Source organism: Chinchilla lanigera, unplaced genomic scaffold (genome assembly GCF_000276665.1).
Source record: "Chinchilla lanigera isolate Chin_1 unplaced genomic scaffold, ChiLan1.0 scaffold00092, whole genome shotgun sequence".
Taxonomy (NCBI): Eukaryota; Metazoa; Chordata; class Mammalia; order Rodentia; family Chinchillidae; genus Chinchilla; species Chinchilla lanigera.
Genome location: NW_004955493.1, coordinates 6,704,783 through 6,719,279, shown reverse-complemented (window position 1 = coordinate 6,719,279; position 14,497 = coordinate 6,704,783). Strand labels below are relative to the sequence as shown.

The 14,497-nt window shown below is 58.1% G+C and overlaps 3 protein-coding genes across 3 annotated transcripts in view; 2 read left to right on the top strand and 1 right to left on the bottom strand.

Annotated features, from left to right (window-relative positions):
* The first annotated feature begins 1,862 nt into the window (after positions 1 to 1,862).
* Il27 (interleukin 27) lies at positions 1,863 to 7,275 on the top strand. The gene is made up of 5 exons (XM_005405170.2): positions 1,863 to 1,993; positions 4,677 to 4,849; positions 4,943 to 5,041; positions 5,733 to 5,891; positions 6,799 to 7,275. Exons 1-5 carry the CDS (start codon positions 1,963 to 1,965, stop codon positions 7,018 to 7,020), a joined length of 684 nt encoding a protein of 227 aa, XP_005405227.1. The 5' UTR covers positions 1,863 to 1,962; the 3' UTR covers positions 7,021 to 7,275.
* Apobr (apolipoprotein B receptor) lies at positions 7,172 to 11,363 on the bottom strand. The gene is made up of 4 exons (XM_005405171.2): positions 11,209 to 11,363; positions 8,460 to 10,889; positions 8,112 to 8,377; positions 7,172 to 8,017 (listed from the first exon to the last, which is right to left on the bottom strand). The coding sequence occupies exons 1-4, from the start codon at positions 11,263 to 11,265 to the stop codon at positions 7,948 to 7,950; spliced, it is 2,823 nt and encodes a 940-aa protein (XP_005405228.1). The 5' UTR covers positions 11,266 to 11,363; the 3' UTR covers positions 7,172 to 7,947.
* Positions 11,364 to 11,430: 67 nt separating this feature from the next.
* Cln3 (ceroid-lipofuscinosis, neuronal 3) overlaps positions 11,431 to 14,497 on the top strand; it is an 11,330-nt gene continuing 8,263 nt past the window's right edge. Inside the window, exons 1-5 of the mRNA XM_005405173.2 lie at positions 11,431 to 11,515; positions 12,008 to 12,118; positions 12,904 to 13,078; positions 13,265 to 13,386; positions 13,485 to 13,566. Of these exons, the coding sequence (XP_005405230.1) occupies positions 13,341 to 13,386; positions 13,485 to 13,566 (128 nt within the window). The 5' untranslated portion in view covers positions 11,431 to 11,515; positions 12,008 to 12,118; positions 12,904 to 13,078; positions 13,265 to 13,340. The remainder of the gene's footprint in view (positions 11,516 to 12,007; positions 12,119 to 12,903; positions 13,079 to 13,264; positions 13,387 to 13,484; positions 13,567 to 14,497) is intronic.

The following is a 14,497-nucleotide window of genomic DNA, read 5'->3' as shown; positions in this document are numbered from 1 at the left end:
ATTTGAGACAAGGTTTGCGGCAGGAAGGGACAAAGGATTCAAAAGGGAAGCCAATGACAAAGATACACATTCAGAGAAGGTCAGGGAGAGGGACACCCCCAGAAGGCAGGTAGGGGGCGCTTTCTGGCAGAGCGCACAGCTTGTACAGCGGCAAGGAAGCAGGAGGCAGCCCCCCACGTGTGCTTGCAAGTATAAAGTTGCAGGAGCTGGAGCAGAGGGAGGGTGACAGGATCAGCTGGAGCCCTTGAAGGGCAGAGGGAGCGACAGGGATGGGGTTCTTGGGGGAGCCCTAAGAGAAGCCTGGGAGCGCCAGTGGGCTGTGGTCAGAGCCAGGGAAAGTGGGTTCAGGAGTGGGGAGGCACTGGAGAGGGAGGGGCAGTGGAGAGGGCAGAAGGGGGACCCTGCGGTCGGAGAGTGAGCAGGGCGGCCCTGCCTCTAGGGTGGTAGCAGGGCTTAGAGGTGCGTGAAGGACCAGCCAGGCCCCTGCCTGTCCTCATCATGTCTTGGGATATATGGACCCCCCGCCACACACACACACACACACACACACACACGCAGCGGTGAGCCCCAGCTGCAAGGGAAGTAGAGAAGCGAACTGCCAACACTGGGACGCCTGCAAAGGAAAGCCGGCTTCACCTCCACCCCAGTGGTCCTCTGACCCGCCCGAGGCAGCGCCCCATACGGGATACTCGCCTGCACTCCGTCCCGGCAGCCCTGCTGGTAGCACGCAGGCAGGGCTGAGGAGCAGGGCACAGGAAGGGGAAGCCCCTTGGTTTCTGTCTCATCGCAGGGACCCAGCAGGAAAACCCCACAAGTCCCAAAAGGAAAGTGGCAGTAGTAAGCCTTGGGGAAGACGAGAAACTCCCATCCTCTCCCTGAAGATGGGAAATCCAGGGTGTGGCTGAGGGCGGGGCTGAGCTGGAAGGGTCCGCACGCACGTGTGCCCTGCCCTGACAGAGGGCTCTGCGGGGCAGAAGCACGGCGGTTGCTGTGCATCCTGGCAGAGAGCAGATCCTAACCTCACGAGCCCCAGCTTGGCCACAGACGGAGGACCCTTGACCCTGACCCGTGCCTGAGCTCCTGTCCCAGCACAAGCCCGAGTCCTCACCTGATCACAGCCTCAGTCTGAACCGTGGCCGCAGACAGACTAACGAAGCTCTGAGCCCTACCCCTGGCCAACCACAGCAGAGGCCCAGGTCGTGGACAGCTCCGACCCCAAACAGACAGAGTAGGGTTGTTGGCTCCAGATTAGGCTCTGAGTCCAGCCGTAGATCAAGACCCGACCTTGGGTATAGACTGAGCTCCACTCCGGGGATACTGTGGCCAAAGTCTCAGTGCTTGGCCCTGGATGGAGCCTTGGGCCTGGTTTTATCCACCCTGGAGAGCTCCACGGCCAGCTGTGATATTTCACACGGAGCCCCTGCCTGCCCCACTCAAAGACTCACCCCAGTCACCCCTGAGCTCTGACTTCCCTCTCACCACACCCCCTGCCAGGCATCTGGTAAACCCGAAGAGTGACGATGACTCAGAACTCCGGTCCTCCCTGGTGGGAAATCCCCTTACCTGGCCATCCGTCTTTCAAAGGACAGTAGACTGGCGATGCTCTTGGATGCATGACGGTGACCGGGCACAGAAGCAGGAGGGGTCGGAGCGTGTGGGACCCTCAGGGATAGAGCTGGACGGCGTCCCCAAGGCTGAGGAGCTGAGGGGGCGCGGGAGCCGGGAGCTCGGCCGCGAAGTCCGGAGCTCGGATTGACAGAAACCCCAGCCTCCCGCCGCACCCCCCAGCGTGCCTCCCCCCACCCAGGAAGGGAAATTACGTTTCCCCATTTTAGCAAGAGGGAAGACTGACTGAATACAAAGCTGAAAGTACAACCAGGAAGGAAAGTGAAACCGGGTGCAGCCCCCAGTATAAGACCCCCCTACCCAGGAGATGGCCGCACAAGGAGGCTGGGCCCTGACATGGGCCAGACAGCGGGCGACCTTGGTTGGCGTGAGTCAGAGACCAGGGCTGGGCGGAAGCTGGGAGGCTTGGTGGAGCCCTTACTGGGGTGGCTGGGGCAGCAGCTTGGCCAAGACAAAGGATTCGGGCTGGCTGGAGCGGGGAAATGAGAGCGGTGTGAGGGGCCGGGGGCGGGGGCGGTGGAGCCGTGCTGGGCCGGGGCTGGGCAGGGACGCTGTGAACGGGGAGGGCTGGACGTGCGATCTGAGCTGGACCGGGACTAAGAGAATGGTTTGGAGTGCATGACTGGGGACCGGACAGCATGGTTGAGACTGAGACAGAGGTCAGCTAGAGGAAGAGCTGCGGGGCCCGGCACAGGTCGAGTCTCAGGCCAAGAAGCCAGTCCCTGACTGAGTCAAGGGTCTTTCGTCTGAGATTTGGAGGGAATCCAACCTGTAGCTGGGGGCTGAAGCACTCAGGGCTGGATCCCGGGCTGACGGCAGCGGGGCGGGGGACAGGGGCAGGGGACAGGGCCAGGGAGGGCGAGGGCTGAAGGGTGAGGAGAGAACTTCAAGGAGCAGGGCCAGGGACCCAAGATCGGCTACAGGAGTAGGGAGGAGCTGGCGTCCAGGCCTCATGCAGGAAGAGGGTAGGAAGGAGGCGGCACAGCTCCTTCTGGATGGACAGCATTCACCAGAGCCTGGGGTGCCCACTCTGCCCCCAGCATAGAGCTAAAAACGGTCCTGCTCTGCCTTGTCTTTGGGGTGCCAGAGGGCCTCAGTGGCTTCCAAGCCACGCAACTTGAACCCAAGAGATAATCTGGGATACTGCCCACCCCCTCTGGAAATCCGTGGGGACAGTGGCTGCCCCAGAAGCACCTCCCCTTCACCTCTGCTGAGGGCCACTTTGAGGAGCAGAGCTGGGGTGTCAAGATCATGAACAGACAGGGAAGGAAGAGCCTGGAGAGGCGCAGGGGTCCAGATGGGCTTGGGGGATCGCTTTTAGTTTGGGTTTCGAGGAGAATTGTGTAACTTCCATGATTGCTGGACGTTCTCACCCCCAGGAAGAAACCACTGAACCCTGCTCATTTCCCGGAGCTGCCCCTCTTTCCTCTTTCCAGGGAAAAGGCTTGAAGCACCCTCAGAAGTTAGGCAGTCTAAACCGGGCATGGTGGCGCACACCTGTAATCCCAGCACTCGGGAGGCTGAGGCAAGAAGATCTCTGTGAGTTTGAGGCCAGCCTGGGCTACATAATGAGACCCTGTCTCAAAAAACAAAACAAAACAAAAACAAATAAACAACAGCAACAACAAAAAAATGGGCAGTCTAACGCCCCCATTTTATAGATGGGGCCTGAGGTGCAGAGATAAGAGGCACTTACTCAGGGAAGACCAGGAACAGAGCTTCGGCCTGGCAGACCAGGGCCTCCTCCCCTGCAGGTGGCCTGGCCCTCCCACTGCTGTACTGTGGGATTTGTCCCGGAGGGCCCCAGTGCAGTGTGACCTACCTGCCTTATGGGAGGCTGGGCCAATCTGCCAGGCCATCCCTGGGGCCTGAGTGGCCAGTTCAAAGCATCAGAGCCGTCTGGCTGAGCCCAAGGAATCCGTGGCAGTACAGAGTGTCCCCACCCTTGGGACAAGTGGCTGCCACCGCTGAGTTCCCAGGGAAAGCACACGTTAGACAGGTCTGGCTATTTGACTCTCAGTCAGGCCACTTCCCTGAGCCTCATTTTCCTCCTTTGAGAAATGGAGACAGCCAGGCGTGGTGGTGCACGCCTGCAATCCCAGCACTCAGTAGGCTGAGGCAGGAGGATCCTTGGGATTTCTAGACCAGCCTGGGCTACAAAGTGAGCTCAAGGCCAGCCTGAACTGCATAGCGAGACCCTGTCTCAAAAAGGCAAGAAAAAAAGAAAAATGGGAGAGAAGAAGAGTAAACAGGCAGCCGTGTGCCCATGTTGCTCAGGTTGTCCACTGAACAGGCACTTGGCCAAGTGAGGCAGTGGGGTCAAGAACCAGCCCAGGATCTGCTTGTGAAGGTGCACACTTTGTCCAGAGATGGTCACCACTGTGGTTCTTTGTTGTTTGTTTTTTTTTGTTTGTTTATTTGTTTGTCTTTTTGACTTTTTGAGGCAAGATCTCGCTATGCAGTTCAGGCTGACCTTGAACTCACTTTGTAGCCCAGGCTGGTCTCGAACTCACAACAATCCTCCTGCCTCAGCCTCCCGAGTGCTGGGATTACAGGTGTGCACCACCACATCCGTCTTCCATTGTGGTTCTAAAGGGGCATTTTTTTTTTTGTACCTGGAATCAAACTCAGGACCTTGCACTTGCCAGCCAGGCGCTTGTGCCATTGAGCTATATCCCCAGCCCTAAAGGGGCATTTTGAAGATGCCCATGGAAGTGACTGCACAAAGTTTGCACACAGCCCACACTTGGGAAAGACATGTCACCTTCCCTTCCAGGTGCTGGGTTTATAGATGTGAGCCTCTATGCCCAGCTCCTTTCTGGAGTTCTCAAACCCTCCTCTTTTTTTTTCTTTATTTCTGTGGTTTTCTTTTGGTCTTCTGAGACAGAGTCTTACTATTCCGGGCTGGCCTTCAACTCACTGTGTAGCGTAGGGTGGTCTCATACTGACAGCAATCCTCCTGCCTCAGCCATCCGAGTGCCGGGTTGACAGGCACAGGCCACCCGGTCAGGCTTCGAGCCCTCTGCTTCTCCCCCTCCTTGTCTTTCCAGGGCTCAGCCTGCTGCTTCGCTCCTTGCTCCTGGTGCAAACCAGTGTCTGGGGATTCCCAAGGTCCCCAGGGAGGCCCACCCTGAGTGTGCAGGAGCTGCATGTGGAGTTCACCGTCAGCCTGCATCTTGCCAGGAAGCTGCTTGTGGAGGTTCAGGGCCAGGCCCGCCACTTTGTGAGTCGTCCAGTGTAGCTGGCCCTGGCACAGGGAGGCCCAGCCCCTGACTCCTCCCCCACCCCACCCCGCTAACGTACCTTGCCCCCTCAGGCTGAATCACACCTGCCGGGAGTGCGCCTGGACCTCCTGCCCCCACAACAGCAGCTCCCCGACGCGTCCCTGACCTTCCAGGCCTGGCGCCGGCTCTCTGTGAGTGAGGGTCTCGGGCCAGTCAGGGAGTTAGCAATCTGGCTGGGACTTGGGTGGGTGTTGGTTGGAAGATAGATTCGGGGATGGTGTCTGGATGGGCTGAGTCTGAGCTGGAACATAAAGAAGCTGGAGGCCGGGCGGCCTGTAATCCCAGCACTGGGAAGGCTGAGGCAGGAGGATCCTTGTGAGTTCGAGATCAGCCTGGGCTACAAAGTGAGCTCAAGGCCAGCCTGAACCGCACAGGGAGACCCTGTCTCAAAAAGACAAAAAAAAAGGGGGGGGGGATGGAAGGAAGGAAAGAAGGAAGGGAGGGAGGAAGGGAGAAAGAAAGAGAGAAAAGAAGGAAAAGGAAGGGCAGAAGAAGAAAAGAAGGGGAACGTGGTGGGAGAGAGGCTGGAGAGAGAAGCGCTGGAAGCCCAGCTGCAGAGGCGAGGAGGGCGTGGGTGGAGAGTGATGGGGCCGGGCGGCAGGAGGAGGGTGTGGCGTGGTGCTGAAGGCAGAGTCGGGGTGGGTGGGAAGAGCGGGGAGGAGAGGAGGGAGGCGTGGAGATGGGCTTGGGGGTAACTATGGCGACGGGAAGGCGCTTACAGGTTGGGGTAGGAATGAGACCTGCGTGGAGATGCGGCGGGGTTTGAGGGGGGCCGTCGCCGGCCTAGGGGGTCTTTCCTGACCCTTCCCCTCCCCTTCTCAGGACCCAGAGCGACTGTGCTTCCTCTCCATGGCTCTTCAGCCCTTCCATGCCCTGCTGAGGAGGCTGGGGAGTCAGGGGGCCTGGACCAGCTCGGAGAGGATGCGGCTGTGGGCAGTGAGGCTCGATCTCCGAGACCTGCAGCGGCATCTGCGCTTCCAGGTGAGTGGACGCGCCTCGACCCTCAGAGGTGGACACGAAATTGTGGCTCGCAGGCCACCTTTCAAGCACTCCCCAATTAACGTTGTTTTTTTTTTTTTTTTTTTTTTGGTACCGGGAATCAAACTCAGAACCTTGTGCTTGCCAGGCAGGTGCTGTGCCACTGAGCTATCTTCCCAGCCACCCCCATTAAGTTTGGAAGGAGACCTTCAGCTCTTAGAAGTGTGTGTGTGTGCGCATGCGTGTGGTGCATCTGGCCCCAGCTCTGCCCCGCAAGTCTCTGCCTACTCGTAGGGGTTCCTCTTCAGTGAGACAAGAGCCCTAAAGTACCCAGAACTGCTTCGGGCTGCAGCAGTATCTATAGCCAGACAGGTTCCTTTCTCCCGCTTACTCTGACATCACCTGGATTCTCCTGAACCTTTCAAAGGGCAATATAAATTTTATTAAAAAGGAGAATAGAAAATGCAAGCAACAGGGAAACTAGCTACGTCACCCCTCTGCCCATTTCTGATCCTGAGAGCATCCTTAAAGGCAGAAAGGAACTTCCTGGACCCCAAGCCCCAGGGCAGTCCTAGAGGAGTAGCCCAGCTCGGTGAGCACTGTCATGCTCCACAGCTACAGTCTTCTTGAGCCAAGTCAGGTGAGACATGAGATGATACACACAGGAGAGGTGAAGTAGGGGCTGTCCAGGGAAATGATGGTCTTGTGGCCACTGACGTCATTAGGAGAGCTGGGCACAAGAAAGGAATGGAGGGGGTCAGAGATCTAGCTCAGCAGCACAAGCATCTGCCTAGCAAGCGCAAGGTCCTGACTTCGATTCCTGGTACCCGCCCCCACCAAAAAAAGAAAGGAATTAAGAGTCGCTCCTGCTGCTGCTGGGCCGCAGCCTGATCCAAGTGTCTCCTTGCAGGGGCTGTCTGCAGGATTCAACCTCCCCGAGGAGGAAGAGGACGAGGAGCAAGCGACAGGGCTGCTGCCAGGGGTGCAGGGGTCCTGGCCCCAGCTGCTCTACACCTACCAGCTGCTGCACTCCCTGGAGCTGCTCTTATCCCGGGCCGTGCGGGACTTACTGCTGCTGTCCAGGGCTGGGCACCCAGGTCTGGCTCTCAGTCCTGATGGGGTGACCTTCTAGCCCCCTTCCCTGACCCTTTAGGACTTCAGGATTGGAGTCCTGGCCAAGAGGACAACCTCCACCCATTTGCCTGAGACCAGGCGAAAGTTCTATCAGCCCCAACCCCAGCCCCTACCCAGTAATTTAAAGCCCCTCCAGTCCACGCCAGATATTTATTTCTTGGATATTTATTTATTGTTTAGGAGATGATTTATTTATTGTTCATCCTCAGGCTGGGCCACGGTCCTGGGTGCCTAATAAAGCCTCCTCACCCTCTCTCTGCTTTAGCTTCTTGTCACAGAAGAGATGCCTGGCACCCAAGGGGCAGGATGGCTACAGTGGAGTTGGCAGCCTCTGGCCGCCCAGAACCCCTCACTGCTCCAGTATATCTGAGGATTCTGGTCTACCTTCCCTGACTGGCCAGCTCAGTTGCCATAGTATCCAGCAGAGTTCTGGAAAGTCAAGGCAGCTGGCCTGCTACCCATCACCTCTGAGTCCACCTGGTGCCCCTAGACCTGCGAACCCTTTTCTTTTGTGCTGAAGGGAAGAGTGTGTTATGCCCCCACCCACAGCTGTCACCCCCACACAGCGCTCTGAGGGGCGCAGACACGGGGAGGGAAGACTGTGGGAGAACAGAGTCCATCCTCTCAATCTTCCGTGGTCTTCTGAGCAGCTGGGACAGATTCAGGTGATCAGGACAAGGGTCCCTTGAGAAGAGGGTCCCTCAGTGGCATAGGGTCCACCAGCCTGCACTAAAGAGTCAGATTCCTGAAGTCCAAAGTCTTCACAGACCTTCTGGTTTTCTCCACTCCAGGAGTGAGACACCAGGAAGTACGGCTCCAACAGTGGGAAGGGTGCAGGTGGCGGAAATTGCCTGAGTTGGTAGGGCCCCCCAGGGGCTTCTGACCCTCATGCAGTGCAGGCTCCCGGCGGGACAGTGGCTCTCAGTCACTGGGGCTTCCGCTGGACCAGCCTGGCTTGCAATTCCTGCATCATGCCAGGGTGTGCAAGGCCAAACCTGCGGGAGAAAGATAGAACTGTGGGCGTGGTCCCTGCAAACCCATAGCTTCTGCCTCCTCCTCCTCCATCAAAGTCCAGGGTCCAATGCCTACCCGTGTCCCAGGACCTTTCTCTTGACCGGCTCTGGGGTCTCTTCAGACTGTGAGGGACTTGGCTCGGGGGCTTCCTCTAGCTGGACAGGTGTCTGCTCAGGGTTGGCGAGCCCCTCCTCAGGCTGGGGCCTGGGCGGGTCCTCCTGCCGCTCCGGGGAAGGTGTCCTCCAGGAGGAGGGTCGTGAACGCCGCTTCCAGGAGCTCCGTGACAGAAGCACACGGCTCCGGGAGGCAGAGACGTCCAGGCGGGACCCAGGGAGCAGGGCCTGCAGGGAAGGAGGCGTGGAGCTTTGCTGTGCTGGCTTCCCGGCCCTACTGTCCCTCCCTGGTCCACTACAGAGCCCTCACCTCACTCCAGCTGCTGTGAGTGTCCCCTGGGTCACTTCCCGTGGCCTCTGCAGTCTCAGAAGGCGCCGGCGTGGTCTCCGCAGGAGGCTGGTGTGTTGGCTGCCCCTCCTGGCCGTGGCTGCCCTCCCGGTCTGCTGGAGCAGTCCCCTCGGCCTCCGTCCTCTGGCCACCAGTCGCCTTGATAGCATCCACATCTAGCGGCCTTGCTGCCTCTCCCTCAGGGCGGCGGTCCCCGTGCTGCCCCTCACCGTCTCCCCTCTGCTCCGGCACAGGCCGCTCCTCCAGCTCTTCCTCCCCCGGCACCTGTGCAGCCTCTCCCTGCCCTTCAGGCTCCCAGCCCCTCCCAAGCTCCCCGCTCCGAGCTGCTCCGGCCGCCCCTTCTGCCTGGCCCTCCTCCACCTCAGCAGCCAAAGGACTGGCCTGCGTGTCCTCGCAGTCCTGGAGCCTCAGAGTTGCCTCCTGCGGCCTCCAGCCTCCCCTGGGTGTTCTGTCTGCCTCCTGTGGCACAGTGACCTCCGCCACATTGTCCTTGGTTTCCCCAGCCTCTGATTCTGCCAGTGCCTGGCCTGTCCCTGCCTCTGCCCCTTGGTCTGCCTGCAGCTCCTGGTTCTCCACCACAGAGGTCTCTCCCTCCTCCAGTCCACACTCCAGGACCTCTGGCAGTTCAGACTCCCAGACTCCTTTGGCCTCGGCCTCCAGGGCCAGGCCTCCTGCAGCCTCCTCCTCAGCATCTGCTCCTTCCTCCTGGGCGATTTTGCTCCCTGCGTCCCCTCCCCACCACAATCCCCAGCCTTCTGTCTCTAGGACTGCAGGAAGTACAGAGCCTATGTGTCTCAGCTGTTCCTTCACCCCACTGCCTGTCTCCTCCGTGCTCAGGCCTGGGCTACGCTCCTCCTGACTCCCCTGTCCTTCTTCAGGCGGCTCTGCGGGCGTCTGGGCCTCTCCCACCAGCTCGGGGCCCTGGTCTTCAGCAACCCTGAATTTGAGGACACCCCAGCCCATCCCCACTGCTTCTTGGCGCATCTGACCCTCCTGGCCTCTCACCCACATGAACTCCTCCTCGGGCCTGGCCTCCAGGGCCGTTTCTGAGTCAGCCTCACCTTCAGCCTCCTGGTCTGGGGCCAGCTCATCCTCCGGGGCCCAGCACCTCTGTTCCTTCTCCTGGGGCCCTTCTGCTGGGGCCTCCTGCAGATGGGCACCATCAGCCCTGACCTCTGAGCTTTGCCTGCTCTGGGCCTCTCTCCTATACTGATCTGTCTCACCCGCGAAGCGCTCCCCTGCCTCCTCCTCTGGTTCCTGGGCTCCTGCGGCCTCCTCCTCTGCCTTCTGGCCCTCAGCTGCGTATTCTGTTGCTTCAGTAACCAGGACCCAGGGCTGTTGGGGGAAAACCTTCATTTCATCCTCTCTCTTTTCACGTGGCTCCTCTTCCTGGTCTCCATTGGAGGCCTCCTCTAGGATCTCAGTACTACTAGCAGCTTCGGAGATTCTGTCTCCTGGGACTAGCCTGTCTTCTGTCTCCCTGACTCCTGGGAGGTCAGCCTCCTCCCCAGCTGAGGTGGTGCTGGCCTCCTCCCCAGCTGAGGCGGTACCAGCCTCCTCCCTGGCTGAAGCTGTACTGGCCTCCTCCCCGTCTGAGGCTGTGCTGGCCTCCTCCCCGTCTGAGGCTATCCTGTCCACCTCCGTGCTGGCCTCTTCTTTATGCAAGGTTGTCCAGTCTTCAGACGCTGGCCCTGGGTCCTGTGTCCCCTGGGCCCTTGTGCTTTGGTCAGCCCTCACTGCTGCCACCTCCCCTTCTTCCCTCCAAGGCCCTTCGGCTCCAGACACCTCAGCTTCTGCAACTACCTCCCTGAGCACCGGCCGCGTCTCCCCACAGTCCCCAGCCACCTTCTCCCTCTCAGCACCAGCCTGCCCCTTGGGCTCCCTATGCCCAGGCCGCCCTGACTCCACCCCTCTGGCCATCCCTGGCTCTCTTGCCCTGACCTCTTCCTCCTCCTCCTGTTCCCAGGTTCTCAGCGTCTCCCCTGTGTTCACTTCCTGCTCTTCAGGCTCCTGTCTCTCCTTGGCTTGACTGCCCGTGTCTCCGCGAGTCCCTGCCTCAGAGCTCTTCTCAGCCTCCAAGAGAACACTTGGCTCTAGGCCCCTGGCTGCCGTGACGGCCCCCCAGGCCCCAGAGTCCTGCCTACCAGCTTGCGGCCCGCAGGAACTGCCTTCTCCCCAGCCCCAGACCTGTTCCGCAGCTGAGCTCGCCTCCTCGCGCCCTCCAGCCCCCTCGCTTTGGCCGCCTCCAAGGCCGTGCAGGGCCTCCTGGGCTTCCTCCTCTACAACCTTCCCTGGCTTCCCTGCAGCCACCTCCCCCAGTTCCCGGGCCTCCCTCTCTACAGTGGGGACCGCATCTCCCATGAGGTAGGAGACAAAGGTGCTGAGGGAGTCCTAGAAGAAAAAGGGGAGGGAGCAAAGGCATTCAGAGGAGACCTAGCTCCTTCCCTGGGGCCCGGGCCAGAAAAGCGCTAGATACAGAAGAGGACTCTGGGGTCTGGGAGGCGGAGAAGAGGATCCCCAGAGAGAACACCAAAGACCTAGACTGTGAGTGTGGGGCTGCGGTTGTGGAGGTAGGGGACTGAAGCCGGGCAGAGCCTGGGTTAGGCGTCCGCCCGGCCCTGGGAAAGGAATCTCAGCAGAGGCTCAAAGCAGAAAAGATGAGGCCACAAAGAATGGGATGGAAAGTCTCTGGCATTTCTGCCCCTCTCACCAGTGCCCCCATTAAGGCCTGATGCAGCGCAGGGAGGTATTGCCGGAGGAACTCCATTTTGTCTCTGTGCGTCCAGAAGCTGCGAATGACCGTCCCTACCCACCAAGACAAGCCAGTCTTCCCCAGGACCTAAAGATACTTCCTCTTCCCCTGTCCCTCCCTGACGTATGGCTCACCCAGGCCCTGCCCACCTCCCCCAGGTCCACAGCAGCCTCCGCCCCAGGCAGAGCAATGGGTATGCATCGCCCAGGGGCCTCAGGTGCACATTTGGAGCTCCAGGGGAATGAGGGATGCTGGGAAGAAAAAAGTAAGCAGTGGGAAATCTCAGAAATGGGGGTGGGGGAGGGTGCATATGCAACTGAAGCCCAGGTGACTCAGGTCTTGACAGTGGGGCGAGGGGGGCAGCCACAACATCCGTCTCCCCCAGGCCACAGCCACTCTGTGAGAGGAAGCTGGGGTTTCTGGTTCCTGTTTTGCCTGGGGACAAGGAGGGCTGAGGAGGGGGCTGTGGGAGCTCCGGTTTCCATTTTCATATCACAAATGCTTCCCTAAGGGGCCAAAGGGGCTGGCTTGGTGGTTCCAATGCTCAGGCCTCTACCCTTGATTACTGCAAAACCGAACTTGGTTGCACTTTGTATTGTGGTTATTTATGCCTACCTCCCACTGAGAGTTCCTGTGGGCGGAGGCCAGGTTTGAAGCACTGCTGTATTTCTACAGCTGGGCAAGGGTACTAAGTAGGTCCCTGTTCTCATTGGTTGTGTGATCTGGGAAACATACCACAGAGAAATATTTCAAACAGCTCTCTGAAGGCCTGAAGGGGGCTGGCAGAGTCTGGGACAGGCTGTTGGACACCATAGCAGGGGAGGTCCTGATGAAGAGGCATCAGGATGCTGCTTTACCCCTGCAGAAGGTAAGGGGGTGACTTTATTGGGGATTATGTGAAGTGAACCCCACTTCCTTTTTGGGGGGGGTTGAGACAGGGTCTCGCTCTGCCGTTCAGACTGGCCTTGAGCTCACTTTGTAGCCCAGGCTCGTCTCGAACTTGCAACGATCCTCCTGCCTCGGCCTCTTGAGTGCTGGGATTACAGGCATGTACCAGCACGCCCGGCTCACTTTCCTAAGAGAGCATAGAATTAGCATTTTAGGCATCAGAATAATCTGATCTAAGCACCCTTGATGCAGCACCCTGCTCAGTGGCTCCCTGCGTCTAGTGCTCTATTTCTTAATGCTAAATTAGTCTCTAAGGTCACCTTTGGGTCTGATTTTGTTGGATCTTAATAGTTTTTTCATCTGTAAAACCAGAGGTTGGGTTACTTTTGCGTTTTGGTTGGTTTCTTTTGGTTTGGCTCCCGGATAATTTGGGGGAAGGGGTACTTAACGTTTTAGATACTAATAGATGATTATTGAAAACTCCTTGGGTAGGTATTGTCTTTGAGATTTTAAAAACAATTTGTTAGGGCCGCAGATAAAATTGTGAGTGACGTGAGGATGGCCGTCTTTGTTCTCAGCCAGAACCAGTCCGGTCTGACAGACTGTGGACATGCGGCCATATTTGTTTCTGGCAAGCAAGGGTGGTGGGAGAGGAGCTGAAGCCTCATACGCCGTGACTAGTGTTGGCAGGAGACCGTCACGACCTTGGGAGCCGCTAATCAAGGCTCTATTTTGCTGCTCCCACCTTCTCAAATGTAAAACCAGTGGTTGTGCTGGCCTCTCCCTTTTTCGTGCACCGACACTGAGGTCGAAAGCGAAGCCCGAGAGAAGACCCGGAAGTAGGGAGGACCTCTCATCACGTGAAGGGGAACCAGCGTGTGTCGTCACATGACAGCTGACCGAGCGCTACCTGGCGTGGAACGCTCAGCGGCTCTTAAAGGTACAGACCTTAGGGGGCCCTCCGCTTTAAAGGGGGCGGGGGCAGATTCCGACCGGTGGGGCGTGGTAGAGCTGGAGGGCACGAGACCGAGTCCCGGGCTCCTTTGACGGATCGCCGGGCGCGAGTGCGGCAGACAGCTGGAGCTGGGACCGGCAATGGGGCGTTGATCTTTCCCACCTGGCGCAGACTCTCCTCCGCCCGTTGGAGCCAACTTTGAACCTTCTCTGGCTGTGGACCCATCGGGGGCCCTGAGGTCGATGCCATGGGATGCTGTGCGGCCTCGCGGCGGCACCTTTCTGATTCGGAGGGTGAGTGTTCGGACCCGCCCTCTTGGGAGTGACCCGCTCGGCCCGAAGACACCGGACCGGACCGCGGGTGGGGGTCATGCTCTCCTCTCCCCTCCCAGAGGAAGAGGCCGCCCCGGAACCCCGAGCCCCTCTGCTGGAGCATCAGGGTGCTGCTCAGTGGAAGAACGCGGCGGGCTTCTGGTAAGTATCCATGTGACAGGTGGAAAGGCGGAGGAAAAGAACCGAGGTATGAAAAGCAGCTGAATCCACAAGTGTTTACTGAGTCCACTAGCTTGCCCTGAAGCTGCCTGTGAATTTGCCAGATTTCACTTACTTAGTCGCCTCGACCTATTGGCCAGATCCTCATTCTTTTATTTATTTATTTTTTTGGTTTTTTTGTTTTTCTCCGGTTCCGGGAACCGAACTCACGACCTTGCGCTTGCCAGGCAGGCGCTTTGCCGCTGAGCTAAATTCCCAGCCCCCAGATCCTCATTCTGCCTGAAGGGTTATTTACCTAAAGTTTTGCTCTGGCCAGCTCAGCCTTAACATTTTGTGATAAGCACTTTAAAAAGAAACGCTCACAACTTCAAATGGAAAACCAGTATTTTCCTAATGCACGCTCACATGCATCCATCAGTGCTAAAACTTAAAAAGTTCATCCAGATTAGATGTGGTGGTGCACGCCTGTAGTCTCAGCACTCTTGGATGCTCAGGCAGGAGGGAGCCTGGCCTTGGCCACTTGGTGAAACAGTAAGACCGTGTCTCAAGGCAAAAAATACAGAAAAGAGCTGGGAATCCAGCTCAGTGTGCAGGGCCTGGATTTAGTCCCCTGCTGTAGCAGGGGGAAATCATCTACGTATTTCAAAAAACCATGGAAACACTGAATCCTGGGAAACCTTCTGGTATTAGTCTAAGTAAGACGTTGGTTGGACGTGGCTTCCCATGTGACTCTTTGGAAGAGTGACTTAACCTCTCTGAGCCTCAGTTTCCTCAACAGGAAAATAGGAAGAGCTGCATCACAGGCTTGTGAAAAGACACTTGTAAAATCTTTGACACTGGGTCCACTTTCTTTCTTACCACTCAGCACAGCTCTAAGAGATGAAAGTGAAGATTTTTTTTTTTTTTTTTTTTT